The 26,751-nt window shown below is 43.4% G+C and overlaps 1 protein-coding gene across 1 annotated transcript; it reads right to left on the bottom strand.

The window, feature by feature from the left end:
* Window positions 1-819: 819 nt before the first annotated feature.
* LOC132571057 (zinc finger protein 420-like) lies at window positions 820-26,178 on the bottom strand. The gene is made up of 6 exons (XM_060237694.1): window positions 25,903-26,178; window positions 22,328-22,803; window positions 20,860-20,974; window positions 8,014-8,084; window positions 7,664-7,790; window positions 820-2,996 (listed from the first exon to the last, which is right to left on the bottom strand). The coding sequence occupies exons 2-6, from the start codon at window positions 22,634-22,636 to the stop codon at window positions 1,000-1,002; spliced, it is 2,619 nt and encodes an 872-aa protein (XP_060093677.1). The 5' UTR covers window positions 22,637-22,803; window positions 25,903-26,178; the 3' UTR covers window positions 820-999.
* Window positions 26,179-26,751: the final 573 nt, after the last annotated feature.

The raw sequence follows: 26,751 nt of genomic DNA, 5'->3' as shown, positions 1-26,751 counted from the left end.
CTGGGGAATTCATGTCTCACAATGTTTACTGCCAACACCAAGGAAATGGCCCTTTACCACAATACTGGATTTAGTTGGGGAGCCTGACCCCTTTGAGCTTACTGAATTGTTGAGCTGGTGGGGGACATAATCTATTCCTTTCAACCCAAATTAATCTCACTGCCAGAACTCTTTGGGCTTCAAATAGGTGAGACCCAGAAAAGATTGCAGGGGGCTGGACAGGGGAGGGAATAAGGTTCAGAAATGCCTCTCCAGAACTCCTTGGCAAATAAAAATATTTGTAAATTGAGGGTGTATGCGGTTCACACTGCGCTTACGCCAGTAGCAGAGACTGTGGATATCTGCTATCCTTGGCTTTTTTTTGGACAGCATTTCAAAAACAGATGTTTCTGCCAGTTTTGCAGATGTCCAAAAGAGCTACCTTGGCAAATATACTGAAGTAGGGCAACCACTAAAAAGGCCCTTCTTTGCACAAGTACTTTCAGAGCATTTCTGGGCTGGAGTCTTATTTAAAAACCTTGCTCTATTTCCAGGAAGAACATTACTTTTGCCCCAGTGCATTGCTGGGAAGTACCCCAAAGCCTGCCTAGGAGCTTTCTGTTCACTTCCTACCTCTCTAGGCAGTTACTCTGAAATCAGTACTCTCAGCAGGGAGCGGAGAAAGAGGAGAGGGAAGGGCCAGTTGTGTGGCAAAGCGGGCAGCCCTCAGCACACCTGGATTGCTGTTCTCCCTTCCCTCCTTTGCCCACAAAGAAAAAACTGAGCCATTTTGAAAACCTGCGTTCCAGCACCCACAGGGCAGGCAGAAAGCATTTCCTTAATAAAATATACTTTTAGTTTACCAACTATCTCCTCATTATTAAAAAGGAAGTTCAGGGAAGACTGACTTCTGTATACATAGGTTTTTGGTCCTGCTTAAGTTGATCATCTGTGCCCACCAAACTAACTCCCCTACCTCACTTGAGGGCAATTTGGCTAACAATTGCCAGTCTTAGTGGATCACTTTCCACATTCCAAGCATTCAAAAGGTTTCTCCCCTGTGTGGGTTCTTTGATGCATTAGAAGACTGCCATTCTGAGTGAATCTCTTTCCACATTCTGAGCATTCAAAAGGTTTCTCCCCTGTGTGGGTTCTTTGATGCATTAGAAGACTGCCATTCTGAGTGAATGTCTTTCCACATTCTGAGCATTCAAAAGGCTTCTCCCCTGTGTGGGTTCTTTGATGCCGCTGAAGATCGCTACTCCTACTGAATCTCTTCCTACACTCTGAACATTCAAAAGATCTCTCCTGCCTGTGGGTTCCTTCATGCTGCTGAAGATGATCACTGTAACTGAATTTTTTTCCACACTCTGAACACTCAAAAGGTTTCTCCACTGTGTGGGTTCTTTGATGCTTTAGAAGATTGCCATTCTGACTGAATCTTTTCCCACACTCTAAGCACTCAAAAGGTTTCTCCCCTGTGTGTATTCTTTGATGCTGTTGAAGACCGCTACTCCACTTGAATCTCTTTCCACACTCTTCACATTCAAACAGTTTCTCTCCAGTGTGTGTTGACACACGCATTTGAAGGTTGCAACTCTGATTGCGTTTCTTCCCACACACTGAGCATTCAAAAGGGTTCCCCTTTATGTGGGTTCTTAGGTGCCTTTGAAGGTCACCATTTCGAAGGAATCTCTTTCCACACTCTGAGCACTTGAAAGGTTTCTCTCCTGTGTGGGTTCTTTGATGCTGCTGCAGATAGTTCCTCCTCCTGAATCTTATACCACATTCTGAGCACTCAAAAGGTTTCTCCCCTGTGTGGGTTCTTTGGTGCACAAGAAGACTACCATTCTGACTGAATCTTTTTCCACACTCTGAGCACTCAAAAGGTTTCTCCCCTGTGTGGGTTCTTTGGTGCACAAGGAGATTGCCATTGTGACTGAATCTTTTCCCACACTCTGAGCACTCAAAAGGTTTCTCCCCAGTGTGTATTTTTTGATGCCGTTGAAGTTCACTACTCCACTTGAATCTCTTTCCACACTCTGGACATTCAAATAGTTTCTCTCCAGTGTGTGTTGATAGATGCTTTTGAAGGTTGCAACTCTGACTGTTTTTGTTCCCAGACTCTGAGCATTCAAAAGGGTTCTCCTTTGTGTGGGTTCCTAGATGCTGTTGAAGGTCATTATTTTGAAGGAATCTCTTTCCACCCTCTGAGCACTCAAAAGGTTTCTCCCCCATGTGGATTCTTTGATGCTTTAGAAGGCTGCCACTCTCAGTGAATCTCTTTCCACATTCTGAGCATTCAAAACGTTTCTCCTCTGTGTGGGATCTTTGATGCTGCTGAAGATCACTACTCCGACTGAAGCTCTTTCCACACTCAGAGCACTGAAAAGATTTCTCCCCTGTGTGTATTCTTTGGTGCATAAGAAGCTCTGTTCTGTATTTAAAGCACTTTCCACAATAAAAGCATTTATATGTCTTCACTCTAGTGTGTTTTGGAAAATGCACGTCATGCCTATTTCCATCAGAGAAAGCCATTCCAGTCTCTGAACAGAAAAATGGTTTGTCCCCTGAATGAATCTTCCGGTGTTCAATAAGGTCTAATTTCTGTGAGAAACTTTCACCATGGTTGGAGCACCTATTATGTTTCTCTTCTGCATCTGTCTCTTGATCTACAAGGAGCTCTGCTCTACAAAGGACGCTCTTTTTATCCTCCAAAAATTGATGGCTCTGCTTTCCACTGTACCTTTGCAGATGGATATTATATTGGGTTTTATCTGAGAAGTTCATTCCACATTCCAAGCACTTGCATGTTTCTTCCACCACGTGAGTTACTTCACGAAACTCCCCCCCTCGGCAAGGAATTGGTTCATTCCTCTTCTTAACCATGTGGCTGCCTTTCTGCTCCTTAGGTGTGCCTTGGTTCCTGAAGCTTCCTCTCACATATTCATTCCTGACTTCATCTGGCGATAGAAGATGCCGTTCCTTGATCTCCTCATTCCTCTGATCATCTTCTGCTGGAATAAAAAAGGAAATCCCATTACATCTTTGAAGGGAAGAGAAGGTCCCAAGGCATCTCTGGGAATGTAGTAGGAAAGGACTGATGGCCCTTTGGCTTCACCCAGCCTGGCTGATCTTAATTCACACCTTTCCCTGGAATATCCAGTACTGAAGGACACCACAGCCCCTCCAGACCCACCACTGAGTTGACCCATATTCAGCTTCTGAGCCTCCAGATTTCAGGTCCCAGAAGGCATCCTTCCCTCCTAACCCAGCAAGCTTTATAATTCTACCGAACCAAGAGATGGCAAAAAGAAAAACAGAACCTCTGCATTCCTATTCCTTGCCCATTCCTTTCACATAACTGTGAAGGATACACACTTGCAGCTAGCATGTTTGAGAAGGAATTACCCTTTTGTGAGGCAAAGCAACCTGATTTCTTTCAAGGTCAGATTCAAGAATGTGGCAATTGGCCCACCATGGGAACCAGTTTTATAACAAGACTAGCAATAAGGCCCGTTGTGGTGAGAAGCTCTGTTCTGTATTTAAAGCACTTTCAACAATAAAAGCATTTACATGTCTTCACTCTAGTGTGCTTTGGAAAATGTACATGTAGGTTATTAAAGAAGGGTTATTAAATCAGGTTGCTTGAGAAAGAAGGGATGGTGGAGCAAAAGAGATGTGGGTAATTGCTTTCCATCTCTCCCCACTCCCACCCCCACAACCTCTATCTAGAAAAAGTGCAGTATTTCTTTGCAGTGGGGACCAAAGCAACTCATATTATTCTCTTCTTCCCCCTTTTGATCTGCACAACAACCCTTTGAGGCAGGATAGGCTGAAAGTCTGTGACTGGCCCAAAATCACCCAGTCAGCTTTCACAGCCAGAAGCTGGGTCTGGCAGACCCTGCTCTGAAGTCACAACAGCCATGTCACACTGGCTGTCATGGGGGGGTGGCCTCAGCAGGTTATAATGATTTAGAGCAGGGGTGTCAAACTAATTTGTTATGAGGGCCAGATCTGATGTAAATGAGACCTTGTTGGGCCGGGCTGGGCCGTGTTGGGGTGGGCTATGTGTCTACCTATTTAAGATTAGGTAGCAGAGCTATAAACTTTCTAAAGGTCACAGACAGTCATAACTAAAGATTTTTTAAAAAAAACTTAATATAAAACATGTTTTTAAAACATTAGCACTTGTTGGTCTTAAAGGTTCTTTCTTTGTATTTCTCCATGGAACTGGGCAAAGGAAGCTCTGGCTCTTTTCTTCCCTCCCCAGGGGACCAGGAGGGGGAGGAGCCTTAACCCATGGAGAAAATCAAGGGTTTGCTCTGTAGCTCCTGTGACATTTCATCTCCTGTCCGCTTTCCCCCAAGATTTAGTTTAAAAACTGCTCTGCCACCTTTTTGATTTTAAACGCCAGCAGCCTGGTTCCATCTGGGGACAAGTGGAGACCGTCTCTTTTGTGCAGCTCCCGCTTGTTCCAGAAAGCATCCCAGTGCCTAACAAACTTAAACCCTTCCTCCTTACACCATCGTCTCATCCACACATTGAGACTTCTAATTTGTGCCTGTCTCTCCTGCCCTGCACGTGGAAGAGGTAGCACTTCTGAGAAGGCTACCTTGGAGGTCCTGGCCTTAAGTCTCCCGCCTAGCAGCCTAAATTTTTCCTCCAGGACCTCACGACTGCACTTCCCCACATCGTTGGTGCCAACATGCACCACAACCACTGGCTCCTCCCCAGCACTGTCTATCAGCCTATCTACTACACGCGTAATGTCCGCTACCTTCACACCAGGCAGGCAAGTCACCATATGGTCAGTACACAGTTTTGCCACCCAGCTGTCTACTTGCCTAAGGATCAAATCACCAACTACCAAGACCCCCCCTCTCTCCCTGCCCAAGGATGGTTCCTTGGCGCGAAAGGATTCCCACTCACCAACCGAAGAAGAGGTCCCTTCTGAGGGCGCATTCCCCTTATCCTCAGCACAGTGCCCTGTTCCCTCTTGACCCTCACGCTCCCCGGCAGCAACGGGGCTGCTACACTCAAAGAGCGGGGCTCATCTAATACGCCCCCGAGAGTCTTCCCCGAGTGCCTAACTGACCGTCTCTGCTTCTCCAGGGCAGTTACCTCGGCCTCAAGGGTACAAACTCGTTCCCTGAGAACCAGGAGCTCCTTGCATCGAGCACACACCCAAGACTTCTGTCCTGTGGGCAGATAGTCATACATGTGACACTCAGTGCAAAACACTGGAAAGCCCCCACCCCCCTGCTGGCATTCTATACAGTCCTCTTTAAATCCTGTTTAAGTGGCTCCCCTTCTGGTCAACTTACCTTATTGGGAGAACAAGGAAATTAGGGATCTGGGTTCCTGGTCCTTACAGAGCCCCCAGGCCAAGAGCCCTTTAGCTCTTGCCCTTCGGCTCCCGCCTTTGGCAAGGCGCAGCTTAAAATGTGAAGAGGGTGGGGAGCACAGCCACTCCTAAGCAATCAGCAGCAATCAGCAACAATCACTTTCAATCACCTTCACCTTCAGCCCACTCAACCAACCAAACAGCAGTTCCACAGCTACCACAACTCGGCTGTCTCAGCTTATCTCAGAGCTGCTCTGAGTTGACATTGTACCTTTCCCCTCCCCAAATTCTGGCTTCCGAAGACTCCACCACAAAATCTCCAGGAATTAATAATAATAATAATAATAATAATAAATTTTATTTGTACCCCGCCCTCCCCCGCCGAAGCAGGCTCAGGGCGGCTAACAACACAGTGACCAATGGTACATTAATAAATAAAACATTAATAAACAACATAGTAACCAATGGTGCATTAATTAAAACCATTACATTAAGAACATTAAATTAAGCATTAACTTAACCTTAAAAACCAGTAGAACATTAATTAAAACAAACTATAACATTATCACTGACGCTATTCTAGTTAGTGCTAATGGCGGATTTTCTTCGTTGTAGAATTGTACTTCAGCTGTTCATAAAAGCTAATTTAAAAAGAGTGGTCTTGCAGGCCCTGCGGAATTTTCCACCCACCTGGAACTGGCAGCCCTAGTCAGGACTGGGCCCAAGGAGTTCTCCCTCAAAGGTCTGGAAAGAGCCTCCTCCCCCCAGCCTTTTACTGACAGAACCAAGCTTGGCTGTAGGGTTGCCAGGTCCAACTCAGAAAATATCTGGGGACTTTGGGGGTGCAGCCAGGAAACTTTCCCATCCCCAATAAAAATAAAAATACAGCAATGCTATTCCCCTGAATACAGTCTTCATTTCCTCAACCCCCAGCAGCTGACTGCACTTTCACTAAATGAAAGTGAAAATACACATTCTTTCTCACACAAAGCAGCCAAATAAACAGTTTGCAAGCACACACTTTTGTGCTCTCACTGAGGCAATTTACTCACTGGAGGAATTTATTCACCAGAACTGAGGAATGTAACCATCTGCTATATTTCAACTTCTTAACTGTTGTATTTTTAACTTCTTAACCACTGTATTTCTGCTTCTTGTCTAACAGGAAAAGGAAAGCAGAGCAGCTCCAAACAAGCAGAGGGGCTCTGCTTGCTTCTCTTCCTTTTACACACTTCCCAGGAGCTCTCAGCCAATTGGGGGAAGGATTTCTGTGGCTGTTTCCCTCCTCCTCCTCCCACCCTCAGCCAATGGAATGCAGCATGCCTTGATTGATGGTTTGATGGGCCAAAGGTTGATGCAGTACAGTCCCAACTAATCAGAGTGCTCCATTTTGCCAACACAAAAGGGCTTTTATATAGAGAGAGAGAGAGAGAAAGAGGTACTTTTCTCCCTTTCTCACAATACAAGAACTCGTGGGCATTCGATGAAATTGCTGAGCAGACAGGTTAAAACGGATAAAAGGAAGTACTTCTTCACCCAAAGGGTGATTAACATGTGGAATTCACTGCCACAGGAGGTGGTGGCAGCCACAAGCATGGCCACCTTCAAGAGGGGTTTAGATAAAAATATGGAGCAGAGGTCCAACAGTGGCTATTAGCCACAGTGTGTGTGTATGTGTGTGTGTATATATATATATATATATATATATATATATATATATATATATATATATATATATATATATATATATAAATTTTTTGGCCACTGTGTGACACAGAGTGTTGGACTGGATGGGCCAACATGGCTTCTCTTATGTTCTTATATATATATATAGGATAGGATGGGAGGAGGCAGGCAAGAGCAAAGCCATCATCTTCTAGAATGTTCATCAAGTGAGCTCCATGATTGGATTTGGAAGACCACCTGATGCCAGATGGCAAGAGATTAGGGGAGGCCAAATTTGCTTAATGTAAGAGCCACACAAAATAAACGTCATGTTTTTGAGAGCCACAAGACATGAACATCAGATGTTTGAGAGCTGCAAAATGGAAGGAGGGAGGGAAGGAAGGAAGGAAGAAGCTTCTCCACCTCATCTATTCAATCTGTCACCATAGCAGATGTATTTAATAGTTTTTATAATACATCAGAAATTCATGTCTTGGGCCAGTCTACCTAGCTTTGAAGAACATTGTTATCACTGCCACCCAACTCCTCGAGACCCCCAGTAGCGGACAAGTAGTGGGGCCTGCCTGAAAATGATCTGTGTTCAATATTTTGATCTAAGCACCATCCCAATGGCAGCAATCTGCACCTTTGACACTTATGAAAGATCCTTACCCAGAGAGGCCACGCTCCAATAGTTCTCCAACATCACCTCCCTGTAGAGAGCTCTTTGGTCCTGATCCAGCAGGGCCCACTCGGCCTCCGTGAAATACACGGCCACCTCCTCGAAGGAAAAGGGACACTGAAAGAGAAAGCAGATTCCCTCGTCAGATATCATGCCAGGCAGAGAATGCACACTGGAAAGGATAATTCCAGGTATATGCAGGATGGAGAGCTTGGCAGGTGTAAAGGGAGTGGGGTTCACAATCTCTCCTGTCCAGACACCTTAGCAGCAAGGTCAGGAAGAAAAGCCCCACTGAGAAGGAAGGGGGGACCCAGACCATCCTCTCGCTTATCTCCCCTACCTGGACCAGAGATGCAGCAGCTGCTTCCACATCTGTGCAAAGACGATGGCTTGAGAACATCTGTGCATTGACTGCAAGGGAGACAAAGGAAGACCGTTAGATGAGCCTTCACATTTAATTTACTTACTTGAAACCTGCTTCACACACACCCATTTCCAGGGCTGTTAAACCTAAAGATGGCCACGATAAAGGACAAAAACGGAAGGGACCTAGCAGAAGCAGAAGAGATCAGGAAGAGGAGGCAAGAATACACAGAAGAATTCTATAAGAAGGATCTCAATGTCCTTGACAACCATGGCGGTGAAATTGCTGACCTCGAGTCAGACATTCTGGAGTGTGAAGGCAAATGGGTCTTAGAAAGCATTACTAACAACGAAGCAAGCGGACATGACGGTATCCCAGTTGAGCTATTCAAAGTCCTACGATGCTGTTAAAGTGATGCACGCATTATGTCAGCGAATCTGGAAAACGCAACAGTGGCCACAGGACTGGAAAAAGATCAGTTTATATTCCAATCCCAAAGAAAGGCAATGCCAAGGAATGTTCAAATTATCGCACCATTGCACTCATTTCACATGCCAGCAAGGTCATCTTAAAGATCCTACAAGCTAGGCTTCAGAAGTATGTCTATCGGGAACTACCAGAAATTCAAGATGGGGTTCCAGAGAGGTAGAGGAGCTAGAGATCAAATTGCCAACATTCGCTGGATTATGGAGAAAGCATGGGAGTATCAGAAAAACCCTAGATGATACACACCCAATGCAATCTACGAATCAAGTCTAAGAACACGAGATCCCATTACTTAGAACCTCAACCATCTAATATATTGGACATCTATAGGAAGTATTCCTTTATTGGCTAGGAGAGTCAAAACTGGTGACCATAGGTCCAGATCTACATGGGACATTATACCAGGAACTCCAGAAAAAAAAAATGGATTGTCCATTATTCTACTCATTCAAAATTCTTCCCATAGCTTAAAAAAGATGCAAGTACCAGTCATTTCTGACTCTGGGGTGACGTCGCATCACGATGTTTTCATGGCAGACTTTTTCCGGGGTGGTTTGCCAGTGCCTTCCTCAGTCATCTACACTTTCCTCCCAGCAAGCTGGGGACTCATTTTACCAACTTTGGAAGGCTGAGTCAACCTCGATCCGGCTACCTGAACCCAGCTTCCTCCAGGATCGAACTCAGGTCGTGAGCAGAGCTTGGACTGCAGTACAACAGCTTACCACTCTGCGCCACGGGGCTGCTTCCCACAGCTTAGTATACCATAAATTTAAAGAAAGGGGAGATGGTCGATTCCAGGCATTGGGTATAATCAACCTGGCAGCTGCTAATACATTAGAGATCAGTACCTTGGAAGTGCACTGGATGCATACACCTGTCCAATGATTTTTTTTTTAATTTTTTATTGTTATATATTCCAACACCAATCCACCTCTGTGAGAGTCCCAGGCCACAGATACATTATAATATTCCATAAATTTATAACTATTAACATTTCATCCAAATACAACTCCATCACTCTATTTAAACATCTTATCCATTCATTTTCTTATTAACCAACCAATCGTCTTAAATTGTTTAAACTTTTCCAAATATCTCACCATCTTCCTAAACCACCCCTCCTCCTGTTCCCTAACCTTTAATCCGTTCATTCTTCGTATCTTCATCGTTAAATACTCCAAAATAATTATATAATTCATTTTATCCCTCCAGTGATTAATTGTCAATTCCTCAGCTTCTTTCCAATTCCTTGCTATCACTTGTCTTGCTGCTACTAACATCAAATTAATCCATTTACTATCCTCTTTTGATCTTAATCCCACACCATCCAAATTAATAATTGCCATTGCTTTAGATATACTTATTTTCCATCCCATAATCTTTGTCATCTCTATGCCAACCTGCAACCAGAATTTTTTCACTAAGGGACAATCCCACCACATGTGACTGAAAGTTCCAATTTCTCCACATTTCCTCCAACAATTTTTACTCCCTGATTTAGAGATATAATACATCTTAATGGGTGTATAATACCATTTCTGTATCATCTTCAATCCCTGCTCCTGCACTAACCTAGATGTTGTAACAAAGGGAGGTAATCTAAACATCCTCTCCCAATCTTCATTTAAAATTTTATCTCCAATATCTGTTTCCCAATGTTCCTTCAAAAATTCTCTCGGGGATTTCCCTGTACCTAATAAAATCTTATACAATTTTGAAACTATTTTTGACTTATCTTCGCTATACTCTTTCACCAAGTTTTCAAAGGGAGTATTAATTCTTTTACCAATATTTTTAAGTTCTTCCTCCTTCAGCAATGAGGAGATTTGACTTTTTAACAACCAATTAATATTATTCAAAATATTATACTCCTCTTTCTTCACCCCATCAGTACCCCAAACCTCTTTCAATTCTCGAATCGTAATCCTCTTCAGTTTATCTCCTACTTCCTTTGACAGCAATCCCCTTAATGGAGCAAATTTATCATAATACCACATTTTAGTAATAGATGATATCTCCGGAGCGAGTTCTTTTTTCCACTTCCCCCATACCCTACTGGGCCCCATAAAGGTTGATAATTTATCACCTATCTTCTTCCTCCTTTTCGTTCTCTCAAATAAACTTTCCTTTCCTCCTACTACCTCTAAATTTTCCTTTTCTATCCCGTTCAGCTCTTCTCCTAATTCTCCCTCCAACCAAATCATTAAGTGCCTTAATTGATATGCATCATAATAGTAAATTATATTGGGAATCCCCCATCCCCCATCTTTAATACCATAATATCTATACCTATTAGCTGTCCTTGGTTTCTTTGATGCAAAAACAAATCTATCTATATCTCCTTGCCATCTCTTCAGTACGTATTCTGGTATATGCCAAGGCAATACATAAAATAAATAAGTCAACCTAGGAACTAGAAACATTTTAACCATAGCATTCCTTGTACTAATTGACTCTTTCCTCTTCCTCCAGTCTCTCATTTTAACTTGAATTCCACTCCAGATTCCTTTATAATTATACTCAAATATTTTTTTAATATTCCTAGGAATATTAACCCCTAAATATTTCACCATTTTATTTGCTATGGGAATACCCAAAATTTTTGAAGCTGCTAATTGTAACCCTGGTTTTACATTAACACACATCATCGAAGATTTTGAAAAATTCACTTTTAACCCTGACACTTCCTCAAATTCCTGTAGTATCTTTTTTAAAGGTGCCACTGCGGGCTCCACATCCTTAATTGTCACCATCATGTCATCTGCATACATTGTTAAGAGATTCCCATCTATTTTCCCTTTCCCTGGAACTTCAAAGCGTATAATTCTTTTTGTCCTTTTTTAATTTATTCACTAACGGTTCCAATGCTAAAATAAATAACATAGGGGATAAAGGGCATCCCTGCTTCGTACCACTCATTACCTGAACATATCCTTCTACTGATCCACCAACTCCTATCAACGCCTTAGATTTAGAATATATTGCCTCAATACATTTTGAAATTTCTCCCCAATCCTATACTTTTGAAATATGATCTTCATGTATGTCCAATCCACAGAATCAAAGGCCTTATAAATATCCAACACCAAAAGCGTAAGCGGCAAATCCTTATTTTTAGCTAAATAAACCATACCCATCACCTTCCTAACTGCCTCTACTAAATACTTTTGAGGCATAAACCCAAATTGCTCTTTCCCTATCAATTGTGCTATACATTTTTTAAGTCTCATTGCCATAACCTTTGCAAATATTCGATAATCCATATTGGTAATTGAAATTGGCCTATAAGAATCCCTTAAAGTCTGATCTTTCCCTGGTTTCGGAATTAACACCAATCTCGACTCCAACCATGTAGGCGGTGTAGGAGATCCATCCAAAATTCCTTGAAACAATTCAGTCACATGAGGCACCAATATATCCTTAAAATGCTTATAAAATACCGCATTAAAACCATCCAGTCCAGGTGCAGATTGCATATTCATAGAATCTATAGCCACCTTAACTTCTTCTTCCGTTATATCCTTATCTAATTCTTTCCTACTATCTTCACTTAATTCTAAACATTCCAACCCCTCACAGAATTTTTCTATATCTTCCTTTTTAATCCCTTTGTTTGCGTACAATTTATTATAAAATTCTATAAAATTCTCCAGTATCATTTTAGGTTCAGTTTCCAAAAACCCTATATCGTTCCTGATTGCCTTAATATTTTTCCTAACCTGAAAATTCTTAATTTTATTTGCTAAAATTCTTCCTCCTTTCCCTTCAAACTCATAATACTTCTGTCTGTTATACCATAATTTTAACGTAGTCCTATTAATATCCAATACATTCAACTCTTCCCTTTTCCTAACTACTTGTTCTTTATCCTCCTCCTTCTTAGATTTCCTAAATTTCTCCTCCAACACTCTAACTTCTTCTTCTACTTCTTTAATTTTCCTATCTTTACCTTTCTTCAATCTCACCAAATTCTGTATACACACACCTCTAATGGTGGCTTTCATTGCTTCCCATATTATTGTTAATGAAGTATCTGATTTCCTATTCTCCTCAAAATATCTTTCCATTGCATTTTTAATATTACACTTACTTTCTTCATCTGCCACTAACCATGGATTAAACTTCCAATTATAAGATCTATTACAATGACCTATTTGCAAAAAGGCTGAAACAGGGGCATGATCAGTAATCTTAATCATCCCAATCTCCATATCTTTAACCCAATTCCTCATTTCTTGAGAGACTAGGATTCCATCCAATCTTGAATAAGTTCCATGCACGGCAGAGTAAAAAGAATACACATCATCATTAGGAAACATTTCCATCCATAATTCTAGCAGACCAAATTTCCCGCACACTCTTTTAAATTTCTCTGCCTTTCTTTTTTTAACATTGCCTTTCCCCTGCAAATCAATATTAAAATCCCCCCCTATTATTTTAGTATAGGGTGGGGGGAGGGCGGGGCGACGCGGCAAATGGCGGACGCTTGAAAGAGTCGCGCTCTACAGCCTGCCTATTCACGCCCCCCCCGCTCCTTCTAAACACTTTGCCTACGCTCGGGCATGGGCAAAAAGAACGTCGGAGGCCACAGAGCAGCAAAAAGGACCCCCAAATCAACGCAGCAAGTATTAACTTTCCCCCCTGCGACTCCTGAAGCCCCCGCGTCCCTGCCTGGGCCCTCTCACCCGCCTGAGAAAATGGCGTCCGGAGCTTCTACTGATGCCGCAGATGGCGCTCTACTCACCTCTCAGTCTTTTCATGCTGCGATGGCTCAGCTTAAGGAAACCATAGGCGAAACGATTTCCAAAGCCACAGCACCCATCTATTCCGAGCTCAAAAAAATCAATGAAACTTTAACAGCTGTCACTCAAACAGCAGATGCAGCCTTTGAATTAGCAACTAAGGCTCAAGAAGCAGTAGAGAGCCTTCAACACTCTGACCAGTGGGCACACGAGAAAATTCTATACCTGGACAATAAACTTAGGGTGGCAAACCTGAAACTTCGCGGCCTGCCTGAGCAGGCAGAAGAAAATCAGGAGCTCAAAACTTTCATTGCGACCTGGCTTGTCTCCGCTCTCCACCTCCATGATGGGGCAGCCCCCCTTATAGACTCCGCTTATCGTCTTGGCATTCTTCGACCTAACTCCAAAGACTTCCCACGGGACATTCTACTCACGATCCCAGACTCCAGGACCCGGGCCACCATCTTCCAGAAAGCTAGATCCGATGAAGGTCTACTCTTTGGAGAGAAAAAAATCCTCGTACTGGCTGATCTGTCCCCTGAGACCCTACAGCACAGGAAGGACATGAAACCCATCCTCAACCAGCTCACTTCACACAAGATCCGTTTTCGCTGGTCCTCACCTACACAAATCGTTGTGGTCTACCAGGGTCTCCGCTTCTCCGCCTCTGATTTTGCTACTGGATGTGACCTCCTCCACCAACTTCACATTGACCTGCCCCCAGTCACCGACCCAAACTCGACCAGAGATCTCCAGACACCTAGCAAGCCTCCCTTTTCTAGATCAAGAAGACACCGTTGAACTTGCTTCAAGTAATAACTTAGCCTACTTGCGTGTTTATACACACATGCTTTGTCTACAGTAAAAACCATGCCCTGGTTTTATTCTCATGATTCTGAAGGAAGCGGGGGGGGGAGGAGGATTTCTCCTAACGTTAATTTTACTCAGTTAAGGCAGCCAAGAGCTCCCTCCTTCCAGCCCTCCTACCCTAGTTAGTGTTTCAGTAACTCAGACAAATCATTCATTGCTCTCTTCCAGAGTCAATGAATAGGTTAAATAGTTTTGTGTTTTATGTATGGTTTATGGTTTATTTGTTCAGAAGGGAAAGCCTTTGGGTGGCATTGTTCATGAATCTGAATGTTTACCTTGCAAATCCTGACTACTTTTGGTCAACTTTCTTTGTTTGTATTAGCGTCCTATGCACAGAATGGTTTCTTCGTAGGAAGCAGAGTTGTTCATACTTTTCACTACTGTCTCAGGTGTTTAGTATGATATCCGGCCTGTTATATGAAGTCCTTCTTTATGTTTTAACCTTTCTTTTCACGTTTATATTAGCAGTGGACTCAAACCTTCGCACACCCTTACTTAATTCCACTTTAATCCCAACTGGTTCCATTCTTATGGTTATTAATTTTACTCTTTTGCAGGGGTATGTTACTGTATTGCAATGTTGGTGGTATATTAATAACTCAAATTTCCTACACTTATTTTGGAACGAATTTACTCCTTGGAGGCCAGGCCCTTTGAAAATGGTTATGTCTGGTAGTTTTACACTCTTCGACCAATTTTTACTATGTCAGATTTGAACTTGATTTCTCTTAATTGTAGAGGCCTTAACAATGTTATTAAGGCTAAAAGACTCTCCTCCGCACTAACAAAACTGCAACCTGACCTCCTTTTTTTACAGGAAACGCATATCAAAAAACCAAACTTTATTATTTTCCACTCGAAATGGTTTCAAACACAATTTGTAGCTCCTGGTTCCTCCAAGTCTCGTGGAGTGGCTATCATCTTGTCCAAGAGAGTAAGATTTGTTCCTCAGGCCCAAGAGCTAGACCCCCAAGGAAGGTATATCTTCGTTAAAGGCATGCTGAATGACTCATTATTTACTTTGGCCTCTATCTACGCCCCTAATGTGGCACAAACTACCTTTATAAAATCTACCTTACATAAGCTTGCTCTCTTCCAAGAGGGGGAAGTGATTATAGGAGGCGATTTCAACCAGATAATCGATCCTATTTGGGATAGATCCTTTAAAACTCGCACCCCTTCAACAGCCCCCCCCACACCTCTCCAATCTATCTTTCAAAACTATAATCTACACGACATTTGGAGGATCCGTAATCCAGGTGTCAAAGATTACACATACTTCTCTGCGGTCCACAATGTATTCACAAGAATAGACTACTTTCTTATTTCCCCCTCCCTTATGAATCAAATTTCCCACGCTAATATTGGTCTTCGAACCCTCTCTGACCACGCCTGGTTAGAATGCACCCTAAACACTGCTCCCCAAGACAGACCCAGTTATAACTGGTCGCTGAACAGATCACTTCTTTTAAATAAGGAATTCTGCACGCAGATCGAAAGAGAGATTAACTTTTATTTTGATAAGAATTCAAATTGTGGTGTCCCCCCCAACATCGTTTGGGATGCAATGAAGGCAGTTCTACGCGGTAAATGCATCTCCTTGAATTCGGCCTATAAAAAGAGGAAATTAGAACTCAGTCAAAACATAATGGAAAACATTAAGTTACTAGAACAGAAACACAAACAGACCTGCTCTAAAAAAATCTATCATAAACTTTTACTCGAGAGGAAAAAACTTGAATTACTTGAGACTACCACCATCAGGAAAAACCTTCTTTTTTTAAAACAGAAATACTGGCACAACCACCCTCGTTCCTTGAAACTTTTATCTTGGAAACTTAGAAAGGAACTAGGGGAGCGACACATAAACTTTATCTCAGACTCCAAAGGCATAAGGCATTCCTCTAACAAGAAAATCATAGAGGTTTTTCACAACTACTACCAAAAACTTTATACTTCAACTAACCCCTCTTCTCCTTCAATAGACCGCCTCTTACAAGATCACCCCATTCTTAACCATCTATCTCAGGACCACATAAACTTTTTGGAGTCACCCATCACTTCAACAGAGGTGATTGATGCCATTAAAGCTTCCAAACTTAATAAAACACCTGGTAGAGATGGTCTGCCTTCAGAATTTTATAAGAAATTTGGTTCCTTTTTAATCCCTCACTTCACCTCAATTTGTAACTTAGTGCTTGATACTGGCCTCATGCCCCCCTCTTGGTCCCAAGCAAAAATAATTCTCCTACCTAAGAAAGATAAGGACCCTTTAAACACCAAGTCCTATCGTCCCATCTCCCTACTTAATAACGATTACAAATTATTTACATCCATCTTAACAGCCAGACTGAATAAAATTATTGGTAATTACATTCACACAGACCAATCGGGATTCATCCCTAGTCGAGATATCACGGATAACACAAGGCAAACCATTAACCTGATCCAATACTGTTCCTTTCAGAAGTTTGAATCCTGCTTCTTGGCATTAGACATCGAAAAAGCCTTCGACAGCGTGGAACCGTTATTCCTTCACAAGGTCCTCCACTATATGGGATTTGGCCCGAAATTCAAAAAGGTTATCAGTTCTCTTTACCTTGAACCATCCGCCTTTCTCCAAATTAATGGACATCAATCTCCCGAGTTCCTACTCGAAAGAGGGACACGCCAGGGCTGCCCCCTCTCTCCAATTCTTTTCGCTTTGACCATCGAACCTCTTGCCAATTTGATCCGTCTCTCTCCCGAGATCCCTGGTATCTCAGTTCAAGGTGTATCATTTAAAATTAGTCTATTTGCTGATGACATAGTTTTGTACATATCTAATCCCCTGCAATCCTTGAGTGCCATTTCTACCATTCTAGACAAGTTTGGGGCACTTTCTGGTCTTAGGGTAAACCATTCCAAATCCATTCTTTACCCAATCAACGTCCCTCTTAACTTAAAGAACACAATTTCTACTCTATACCCCTTTCACTGGGTTAAAGATAACTGGTCCTATTTAGGGCTAAAAATTCCTTTAAATCTTTCTAAACTATTACTTGCCAACTATACCTCGACTTTCTCAGATATCTCCAATAATCTGAAGCAATGGGATAAACTACAACTGTCCTGGCTAGAAAGAATTCATACCATTAAATCCTTTATTTTCCCACGTTTATTATATTTATTTAGAGCCCTTCCTATCGAGTTACCCTCAAAACTGTTAAACACATGGCAACAAACTCTGTCTGCCTTCATCTGGAAGTACAAAAAACCCAGAATCAAATTAACAACGATCTGCCGCTCTAGGACCAAGGGTGGCCTGGCGGTCCCTGACATCACTCGGTATTACAAAGCGGCCATCCTCTCCCAAATGACCAAGATCCTATACCAACACTCCCCCCCCCCTTCCTGGTCTCTCCTGGAAGAGGCCCATTTTACCCCCCTTAAATACTACGAGCTTTTATGGCTCCAAAAACCTGACCGTCCTCCTTGGCAGTTTGTGAACCCATTTATCAAAGCACTCCTTTCGGTTTGGGACTCAGAACGCCTTTATCTTGCTCCTGGCTCCTCCATTATTTCTTCATTTGTGGGGCAGAAATGGTTCCCTCCGGCCCAACTCCCCTCTTCCTTTAAAGTCTGGCGTGACTCCTCGAAGGTTTTCCTTTTTAACCTTCTCACCCCTTCCAAACAAATTTTGCCCAAAGACAAGCTTGACCAACAACTCCTAAACCCAGCTCCCTGGTACCAATACTTTCAGATTAGACATCTACTTCAAGACTCTAAACTGAAACTGTCACTTTCCCGCCCTACAACTGACTTCGAACACCTGATACTCCACCTACGGGATTCTGAGAAATCAAAAGGTCTCATTTCACGTATATATCGCATTCTCCTGTCTAAACTAGAATCTTCACTTCCCTCTTACACGAATTCATGGCACAATGACTGCGGAGAAACGCTTTCTCCGGACCAGTGGGAGGCTATATGGGAAAGTGAAATTCTACAATCAAACATCATAAACATATCACAACAAAACTTCAAACTAATAGCCCGTTGGTACCTCACCCCCATTCAGCTCTCCCACATGATCCCCTTATCCTCCCCAGATTGTTGGAGAGACTGCGGCTTTAAAGCCTCCTATATACACTGCTGGTGGGAATGCCCTAAAGTAAGGCCTTTCTGGTCCTCAATTTGCTCCCATCTCTCAACTCTACTGGGCACTCCAATTCCTGAAGACCCTAAGATTATATTTCTCAATCATTGGCCGGGCTCCAAATTGTCATCCTCCAAAAGATCCTTATTGGCTAAACTCCTAACGGCCGCTAAAACAACGGTAGCACAGTCTTGGAAAAATACAAACAGCCTATCCCTTGATAGTTGGCTCTTAAAGGTTTGGGATCATGTCGCTATGGACAAGATTCAGGCTTCACTTGACACTATTGACTCTTATCAAGCTTACTCTAAATATATAGCGACATGGTTCCCTATCCTTGAAAAAATTGACTCAGACCCATTCTATATCAACTCCCGCGACAAAAGTAGACTTTATAGGGATTTTCTGTGGTTATAAATTTTTTTTTTTTTTTTTTATATAACACTGCATTTTGCTCTACCAACCTCGATATATTCCTCCTTTTTCCCTTCTTATTAATGTATAGGTTGACGGTTTTTATTGGTTATTTTTCTCTCGTTGTATTTGACCGGTTAATTTTACCTATCTATGTACAGACTTTGCACTTTTTTAAGTTATGATTGTACAAATTTTTTTCTAATAAACCTGTTGTTAACCGGGGGAAAAAAAAAAAAAAAGTATAGGGTGAAATTTTTTCAAACTTCTGCAAAAATCTATACAATACATTCAACTGATGCACATTAGGGAGGTACAAAGAAGCTAAAGCCACCGGCTCACCCTCCAAATGACCCTGTACAAAAATAAACCTTCCATCCTTATCTCTCATTACCTTATCTGCAACAAAATCTATTTTAGAATTAAATACTATTCCCACCCCTCTGCTCTTCGAGGAGCCTGGAGCAATAAATTTCTTACCTTTCCCAAAACCTGTCCAATGATTAAAAGGCATTATGTTACAGATTCGGGAGTGAACTTGTTTCCCAAATTGGGCATTTGGAGCATCGGTGATACACTTTGCCTATGTTGCAACATTTCTCCCATCAATAACGATCACAGGTCTTTGATATTAAATGTAGTTTATGTGGCGAGATGTGCCGATGCAACAAAAACTTTAAAAACTGCACTCCATTATTGGCTATTGGGGAGGTATTTGCTGGCGAGGCCCAGATCTGTCTCCATTCTGTCTCATTAAAAGCTCGAGGGAGTAAGGAATCCCACTTAAATTGATAAAGAGGCCTTTAAAAAGTAAAGGTAAACACCAGTCATTTCCGACTCTGGGGTGATGTCGCATCATGATATTTTCACCTCAGACTTTTTTTAACGGAGTGGTTTGCCATTGCCTTCCCCAGTCATCTACACTTTCCCCCCAGCAAGCTGGGGACTCATTTGACCGACCTCGGAAGGATGGAAGGCTGAGTCAACCTTGAACCAGCTACCTGAACCCAGCTTCCACCAGGATTGAACTCAGGTCGTGAGCAGAGAGCTCAGACTGCAGCTTTACCACCCTGCGCCACGGGGCTCCTTAAGAGGCCTTACTTAAATTCAAAGCCAATAGTTTATAAATCGAATAAATCAAGCCCTTAGATTTGGAGGCATTCTTATTAAAGTTACCCCCATATTCAAAGGGCATTTATGTTGGCCCGTTTTAATGTGCTTCCTTCTGCCACGTTATATGGGAGGTTTAAAAAAATACCATTCTTTGATAGGCTCTGTCCCTGTGGGCCGAAGGAAACGGAAGGAACGGACCATGTACTCTTATCCTGTAGATTCTACTGTGATTCACGTGCATCTTATCTGGATCCTATATTGCAGTCCCTGGAGGGTAAATCTGATGAAAGCAAGATAGTGAGTTTACTAGCCTCAAATAAGGCTGAAACCATTGAAGTGGTGGCAGACTTCCTTTACTGTGCTTATAAGAGCAGAAGCCTGTTTAGAATGTTTAATTAGCCACTCTTTCTCCTGCTTCCTTGATTTGATACTGTTGTTGTTACGCCAATAAAGGTTCTGCGACTGTGACTTATTGAAGTTTCAAAAGAAGGTAAGGGCCTGTTAAAATTATTTTAATTCAAGAGGAGGCGGAAGAGGATGAGGAGGAAATTATTAGACTTATACCCTAGTCTTCACTTAGAGCAGCTTAAAACATCCTTTCCCCTCCTCACAACAGACACTCTCTGCGATTGTGGGGCTCTTTTAAGAACTTCTCTTTTGAGAACAGCTCTGAGAGAATTTGCGATTGACCCATGGTCATACCAGCAGCTGCATGTGAATGAGTGGGGAATCAAACTGAGTTCTCCTAGATGATAGAATCATAGAACAGAATCATAGAGTTGGAAGAGACCTCTAGGGTCATCTAGTCCAACCGCCTGCACAATGCAGGAAACTCACAAACACTTCCCCCTAAAGATTAGAGTCTGTGCCCTTAACCACACCAAATGCAATTGCCTTCCAAGAATCAGTTTAAGCCCCATTAAGGGGAATGGCTATTACTACATCCTATGGTACTGAGTCCCACAAATTAACTCTAAGTTGGTTACACAACTATTTCCCTTATCTACCTAATATCTTCATGGTGTGCCCCAACCCCATCAAGCCACAAAACAGCCTTACCGCATGAGAGGGCATCTTGGGCACCCTCCTGGGCCAGAGCCCTCTGCTCTTCCTCGGATGGAGCCCCTTCTGCCTCAGGGAACGTCCCTTCCGTCTTCATGGATGGCCCCCACATCTGGAAGAGCAGCAAGGGAGAGGGGTAAGAGAAGGCATGGAATAGGCCCAGCAGACTCTCAAGAGAAATTGGTAAAGGGCGAGAGGTCACTTGTAGGATAAAGACAGCACAGCTGAAGTTACAGTGACCAAATAACTAAGAATGTATTGAACCAAAATCATACACATATGTTCAACAGAAGACTAAATAGCAATAACAATTCCCCAAACATTTGGCAGTTCCATCAAAGGAGTCCCAATGAACAGGAGGTCGACTGGATTTTTCCCGCTTCGAATTTTCTTCTAGTATAGGGTGCTCCAACCACACATCTCAATCAAAGGCAAAAGCTCAGAAAAAAAAATAAGTTGCAGAAAGTTGCAAAACTCACAAGGTTCTTTTTCAGTGCGTCCAAAAAGTGCACATAGAATTCCCAATGGACAAATGGGACAGAAATTCTCCAGGGCCTGCAAGACTACCCTTTTCCAACTGGCCTTCTCTTAATGTGGATTTTAGCCTACTACATACGGCCATCATAAATTACAAGAGGAGAACATCTAGAACGTAGCGCCTGTAAACGTTAGTTTTTAACTTTGATGGTTTTAATTACAATGGTTTTAAAATAGCAACTATTATGAATTATATATTGTATTGATATAATGTTTTATATTGTAATCATGTATCTATTATACGTTGTGAGCCGCCCTGAGCCTGCTGCGGCGGGGAGGGCGGGATATTAATAAAATATTATTATTATTATTATTATAAAATCTCCAGTAAGTTTTCAAAATGGCACTAAACTCCTTGAACCTTTTGGAGTTTAGTGCCATTTTGAAATCTTACTGGAGGCTTTCTGTCCCATTTGTCCATTGGGAATTCTATGTGCAGCCTTTGGAAGCACTGAAAAAGAACCCTGTGGGTTTTGCAGCTTTTTGCAGCTTATTGATGCATCAGAAACACTTCGATATTTTTCTCTGAGCTTTTGCCTTCGGCTGAGATATGCGGCTGGAGCCCCCCTATGCTAGAAGGGGATTCGAAGCCGGAATAATCCAGTCGACCTCCTGTTCATCGGGACTCCTTGGATGGAACTGTGAAGCCTTTGAGGAATTGTCACTGCTATTTAGTCTTCCACTGAACGTATTTGTATGATTTTGTTTCAATACCTTCTTAGCTATTTGGTCACTACAATTGTGCTGTCCTTACCCCTCCCAGACTCTTCATCCCTCCATCAACCAGCAGAGCTGCTTCAACCACAAAGGCAAGAATTAGGGTTATGTTTTCTGCCCAGCCTTGTGAACTCTCGGGAGGTGGAAATATCTGGCAGGGAAGACTTAGAATAAGGTTGCTGCTTGAAATGAGCAAAGGAAATCGCCTCACCTGTTCTGCCTGCATCTTCTCCTCTGCCTGACTCAGCAGGAAACCTTCGGCCAGGGCCACTGCCTGGGAACTGGTCTCAGGCTCACATCCTCTGACCCAGCACTGCATTTCCTGGGGCAGGATGGTCAGGAACTGCTCCAGGATCACCAGGTCCAGGATCTGCTTCTTGGTGTGCTTCTCCGGCTCCAGCCAGAGGTTGCAAAGGTCATGGAGCCGGCTGCAAACCATTCGAGGCCCATCAGCCTGATGGTAACGGAACTGCCGGAAGCAATTGCTGTGTACCTCAGCGGTCATAGTGTCCTGATCCATGACCTGTGGCACAGCTTCTTCCCAGAATTCAGCACCACTCCCTGCTTGGATGAGATGGGGACCTCTGCTTGATTCCTTGCTTGGGTCCTTCTGGGCCCAGTTCTTCCATCTCCTTCCCCTTCTTTTGGGTCACGTCCAGTGCTGGAAAGATACCCTTACTTGTGTGACTAGAAGGAGGGAGAGGAAAAGATATCAGAAAGGAAGAAAGATATAAAAAGAGAATGCTGCTTCATCATTGACCCTGGTCAAGAGACACCGAAGGGTTGTCCCAGAGGATCAGAAGAACTGTCCTGGCTGTAGTTTGCATGTCAGGATTAATGTTGTTCAGGGGTCATTTTGAAGAAAAAGGTTCTGGAGCTCATTAGCACAACTCATTTGCATATGCCACTCACCCCTGACATCACCGGAAGTTGTTCTAAATTACATCAGCTCAGCAGCTACCTTGCTTCTTGAATTAGAATTGTCTTTAGAAAACCTTACTCCCGTCATACTTTTAGAATTACTTTCTCCTATATGGCCCCAGTGACATGAGGAAGATTTCCATCTGTCTGCATTACATATTTCGGTTATTTTTTTGTGGGGTGAAAATGTTAGAAAGTTTGTCAAACCTTAGAGTACAGCAAAATTCCCACAGAGGGCTTGAATAATGGAGCCCAGAAGCAATTTTTTTTTTTTTGGGGGGGGGGGGGATTAAGAAAGAAGGAAAAGGAAAGGAAAGGTCCCCTGTGCAAGCACCAGTCGTTTCCGACTCTGGGGTGACATTTGGGGAGGGACGGTGGCTCAGTGGTAGAGCATCTGCTTGGGAAGCAGAAGGTCCCAGGTTCAATCCCTGGCATCCCCAAAAAAGGGTCCAGGCAAATAGGCGTGAAAAACCTTAGCTCGATACCCTGGAGAGCTGCTGCCAGTCTGAGAAGACAATACTGACTTTGATGGACCAATGGTCTGATTCAGTAGAAGGCAGCTTCATATGTTCATATATGTTGCTCTCACAACGTTTTCACGGCAGACTTTTTACAGGGTGGTTTGCCATTACCTTCCCCAGTCATCTACACTCCCCCCCCCCCCAGCAAGCTGGCTACTCATTTTACCAACCTCGGAAGGATGGAAGGCTGAGTCAACCTCGAGCCGGATACCTGAAAACCCAGCTTCCGCCGGGGATCGAACTCAGGTCGTGAGCGGAGCTTAGGACTGCAGTACTGCAGCTTAAACACTCTGCACCACGGAGCTCTTGATTAAGAAAGAAAGAGTACAATAAAATGTAGCGGTTCCAGAGCTCTGCTCCTGTGAGCTCCTGCCCAAAATGAGGCCTGATGTTGTTTAGGCTACACTACCTATAAAGCTGTTTTAGATATACCCGTTTGGTCCTTCAGGAAAATAAAAACCAGTTGTACAAGTCATGAGCTTGGCCTCTGATTTTCGGTGATCAACCTGTCCCAGGGTGCCAGCGTAAACAGGAGTGTGAGACAAAGTGACTAGCAACAGGTTAACCATGGCTGGTGTCTTCACAATAGGATGAACATATTAGGCAACATTTCTTTCCAAAAAGCCAAGCAGAGGGGCTTCAAGCCTTTCCATGTCACGGCAGAGGGGTTGGCTGGGAGAACAGGAGCAGGGGGAGCCTGTGAACCACCATGAGAACAGCCCATGGGGAAGAAGCACCAGCCAAAAATGCATGGCAGATGGGGCAGCCAAACAGCTTCTATGATTGCTCCCAGTTAGTCACTCCTGGGACAGACAACAGGGTAGATGAGCTATCCCAGAAGTCCTGGATATGATCTGCTAATGATCTCTCAGTCCCTTTGCCGAGGAAGAGGAAGAGTTGGATTTATACCCCACTCCTGCTGAATTGGAAGTCTGCTTGTGAGTAACCCTAACCCTATACCCTGAATCTCAGAGGTTGTGATCACACACACTAAATGAGGTGTTGAACTCATGTGTTATGAGGGCCAGATCTGATATAAATGAGACCTTGTTGGGCCGAGCCATGTTGGGCCGGGCCATGTGTGCACCTATTTAAGATTAGGTAGCTGAGATATAAGCTTTTAAAGGACACAGACAAACACAAAGTTTTTTTTTTAAAAAACTTAAAATAAAACATGCTTAAAACATTAGCACTCATGGGTCTTAAAGGTGCTTTCTTTGTATCTCTCCCATGGCATCCAGGGAACTGGGCAAAGGAAGCTCTGGCTCTTTCCTTCCTTCTCCAGGGGGTCAGGAGGAGGAGCCTCAGCCAATAGAATGAAGAGAGGCTTTTCTTAGTAGCTTTTCAGTACACTTGACAGAGCCTGGCAAAGCAAGCTCTCCCTCCCCACTTCCTCCCCAAGGGAGGAGCCTCAGCCAATGGAGAAAATAGACATTTTGCTCTGTAGCTCCTGTGTGATTGAGCAAGCCTTGCAAAGCAAGCTGTTATGCAGAAGGAAGCAAGAGAGAGGGAGAAGGGAGTAGATGACAGCCAGTTGCCCAGGGGCCTGATAGGAGCCCTCCAAGGGCCTGATTTGGCCCCTGGGCCTCATGTTTGACACCCCTGCACTAAATAGTGCACTTTCAATCCAGTTCTCAACTGGATTTTACTGTACAAGCTAGCAAAATCCAGTTGGAAGATGCATTAAAAGTGGATTGAAAGTGCATTATTCAGTATGTGTGATCACAGTGAGAGTCTCAGAGCACTCACAATCTCCTTAACCCACCCCCCACACACAACACAACAGACACCCTGTGAGGTAGGTGGGGCTGAAAGAGCTCTTACAGCAGCTGCCCTTTCAAGGACAACTTCTGCAAGAGCTATGGCTGACCAAAGGCCATTCCAGCAGGTGTATGTGGAGGAGTGGGGAATCAAACCTGGTTCTCCCAGATAAGAGTCCACATACTTAACCACAACCCCAAACTGGAAGGGCAGATGTGAGGCCTGGAAGTAATTGACTCCACCTTTTTGCTCTAGGGATGGCTTTTCTTAGAAACAGATCGTTGTTTTAAAATTATTTAATGCCAACTCCCCACCAAAAGCACACAGGACAGCAGCATTTCTCTGTTCCAGGACTGAAAAGCTTATCCCCACCCCCCTCCCCATGACTTACTTCCAAATCCAAATCACTTTATTGGCATAGAAATAAAAAGTACAGCATAAAAAAATTACATGGAGTTTCAGCTATAAAAACCAGTCAAACATCAAGAAGGGGAGCTAGTCTTTTTGCTCCCTGATTGTTATGGCAGCCAAAAGGTACTTTGCAACCAGGCTTGTGAAATGGGAACATTGGGCCAGGACTTACTTGTGAGCAGGAGTCGTTTTGTAGAAAAATAGGTGGTGGAGCTCATCCAGGGATTGTTATGCAGCTGCACTTCCTATTCAATGGACAAGGTAGGTAGGTAGGGAGGAGGGGGGGGGGCTGTCAGAAAGGTTCAGGAGCTGTGCTCCTGTGAGCTCCTGCTGAATTGAAGGTCTGCTTGTGAGTAAACCTTCCCAGGATCGGGCTGCAAAGCCTTTGCCTGCTGTTGCATGCGGGACGCCCTGATCTGTTCTCTCCGGAGACTCAATGGCAAAGCCCTCCTCCCTGCCCCCCCCCCCCGGAAACTGAGCCTCCCCTGTTTGCCTCTCCTTCCTTCCTCGGCCTCTCTAGCAGACAGCTCTGTGGTTTAACCCCTTCAGTGCTGCAGACAAAGGAAAAGAGCTTCTTGTCATTTTCGCGAGGAACAGTGCTCAGATCCGGACTAACCGGACTGGACTTCAGCCAGACTGTCCCCAGAGAGGATGCAGCTCAGTGGCATTGCTCTGGAGTAACTCCTGGGGAATCCCAGACTGTTCTGGCGTTTCAGAAAATGCCACGGTTGGGAAGACGAAAATTAAGGCAAACTCTCTTTCCCTATGAAGAAAGGTTAAAACGCTTGGGGCTCTTTAGCTTGGAGGAACGTCGACTGAGGGGTGACATGATAGAGGTTTACAAGATTATGCATGGGATGGAGAAAGTAGAGAAAGAAGGACTTTTATCGCTTTTTCACAATACAAGAATTCGTGGGCATTCCATGAAATTGCTGAGCAGTCAGGTTAAAACGGATGAAAGGAAGTCCTTCTTCACCCAAAGGGTGATTAACATGTGGAATTCGCTGCCTCAGGAGGTGGT

This window comes from Heteronotia binoei, chromosome 5, assembly GCF_032191835.1.
Source record: "Heteronotia binoei isolate CCM8104 ecotype False Entrance Well chromosome 5, APGP_CSIRO_Hbin_v1, whole genome shotgun sequence".
In the NCBI taxonomy this organism is placed as follows: Eukaryota; Metazoa; Chordata; class Lepidosauria; order Squamata; family Gekkonidae; genus Heteronotia; species Heteronotia binoei.
The sequence above is the reverse complement of the archived record's forward strand: the minus strand, read 5'-3'. Positions and strand labels throughout refer to the sequence as shown.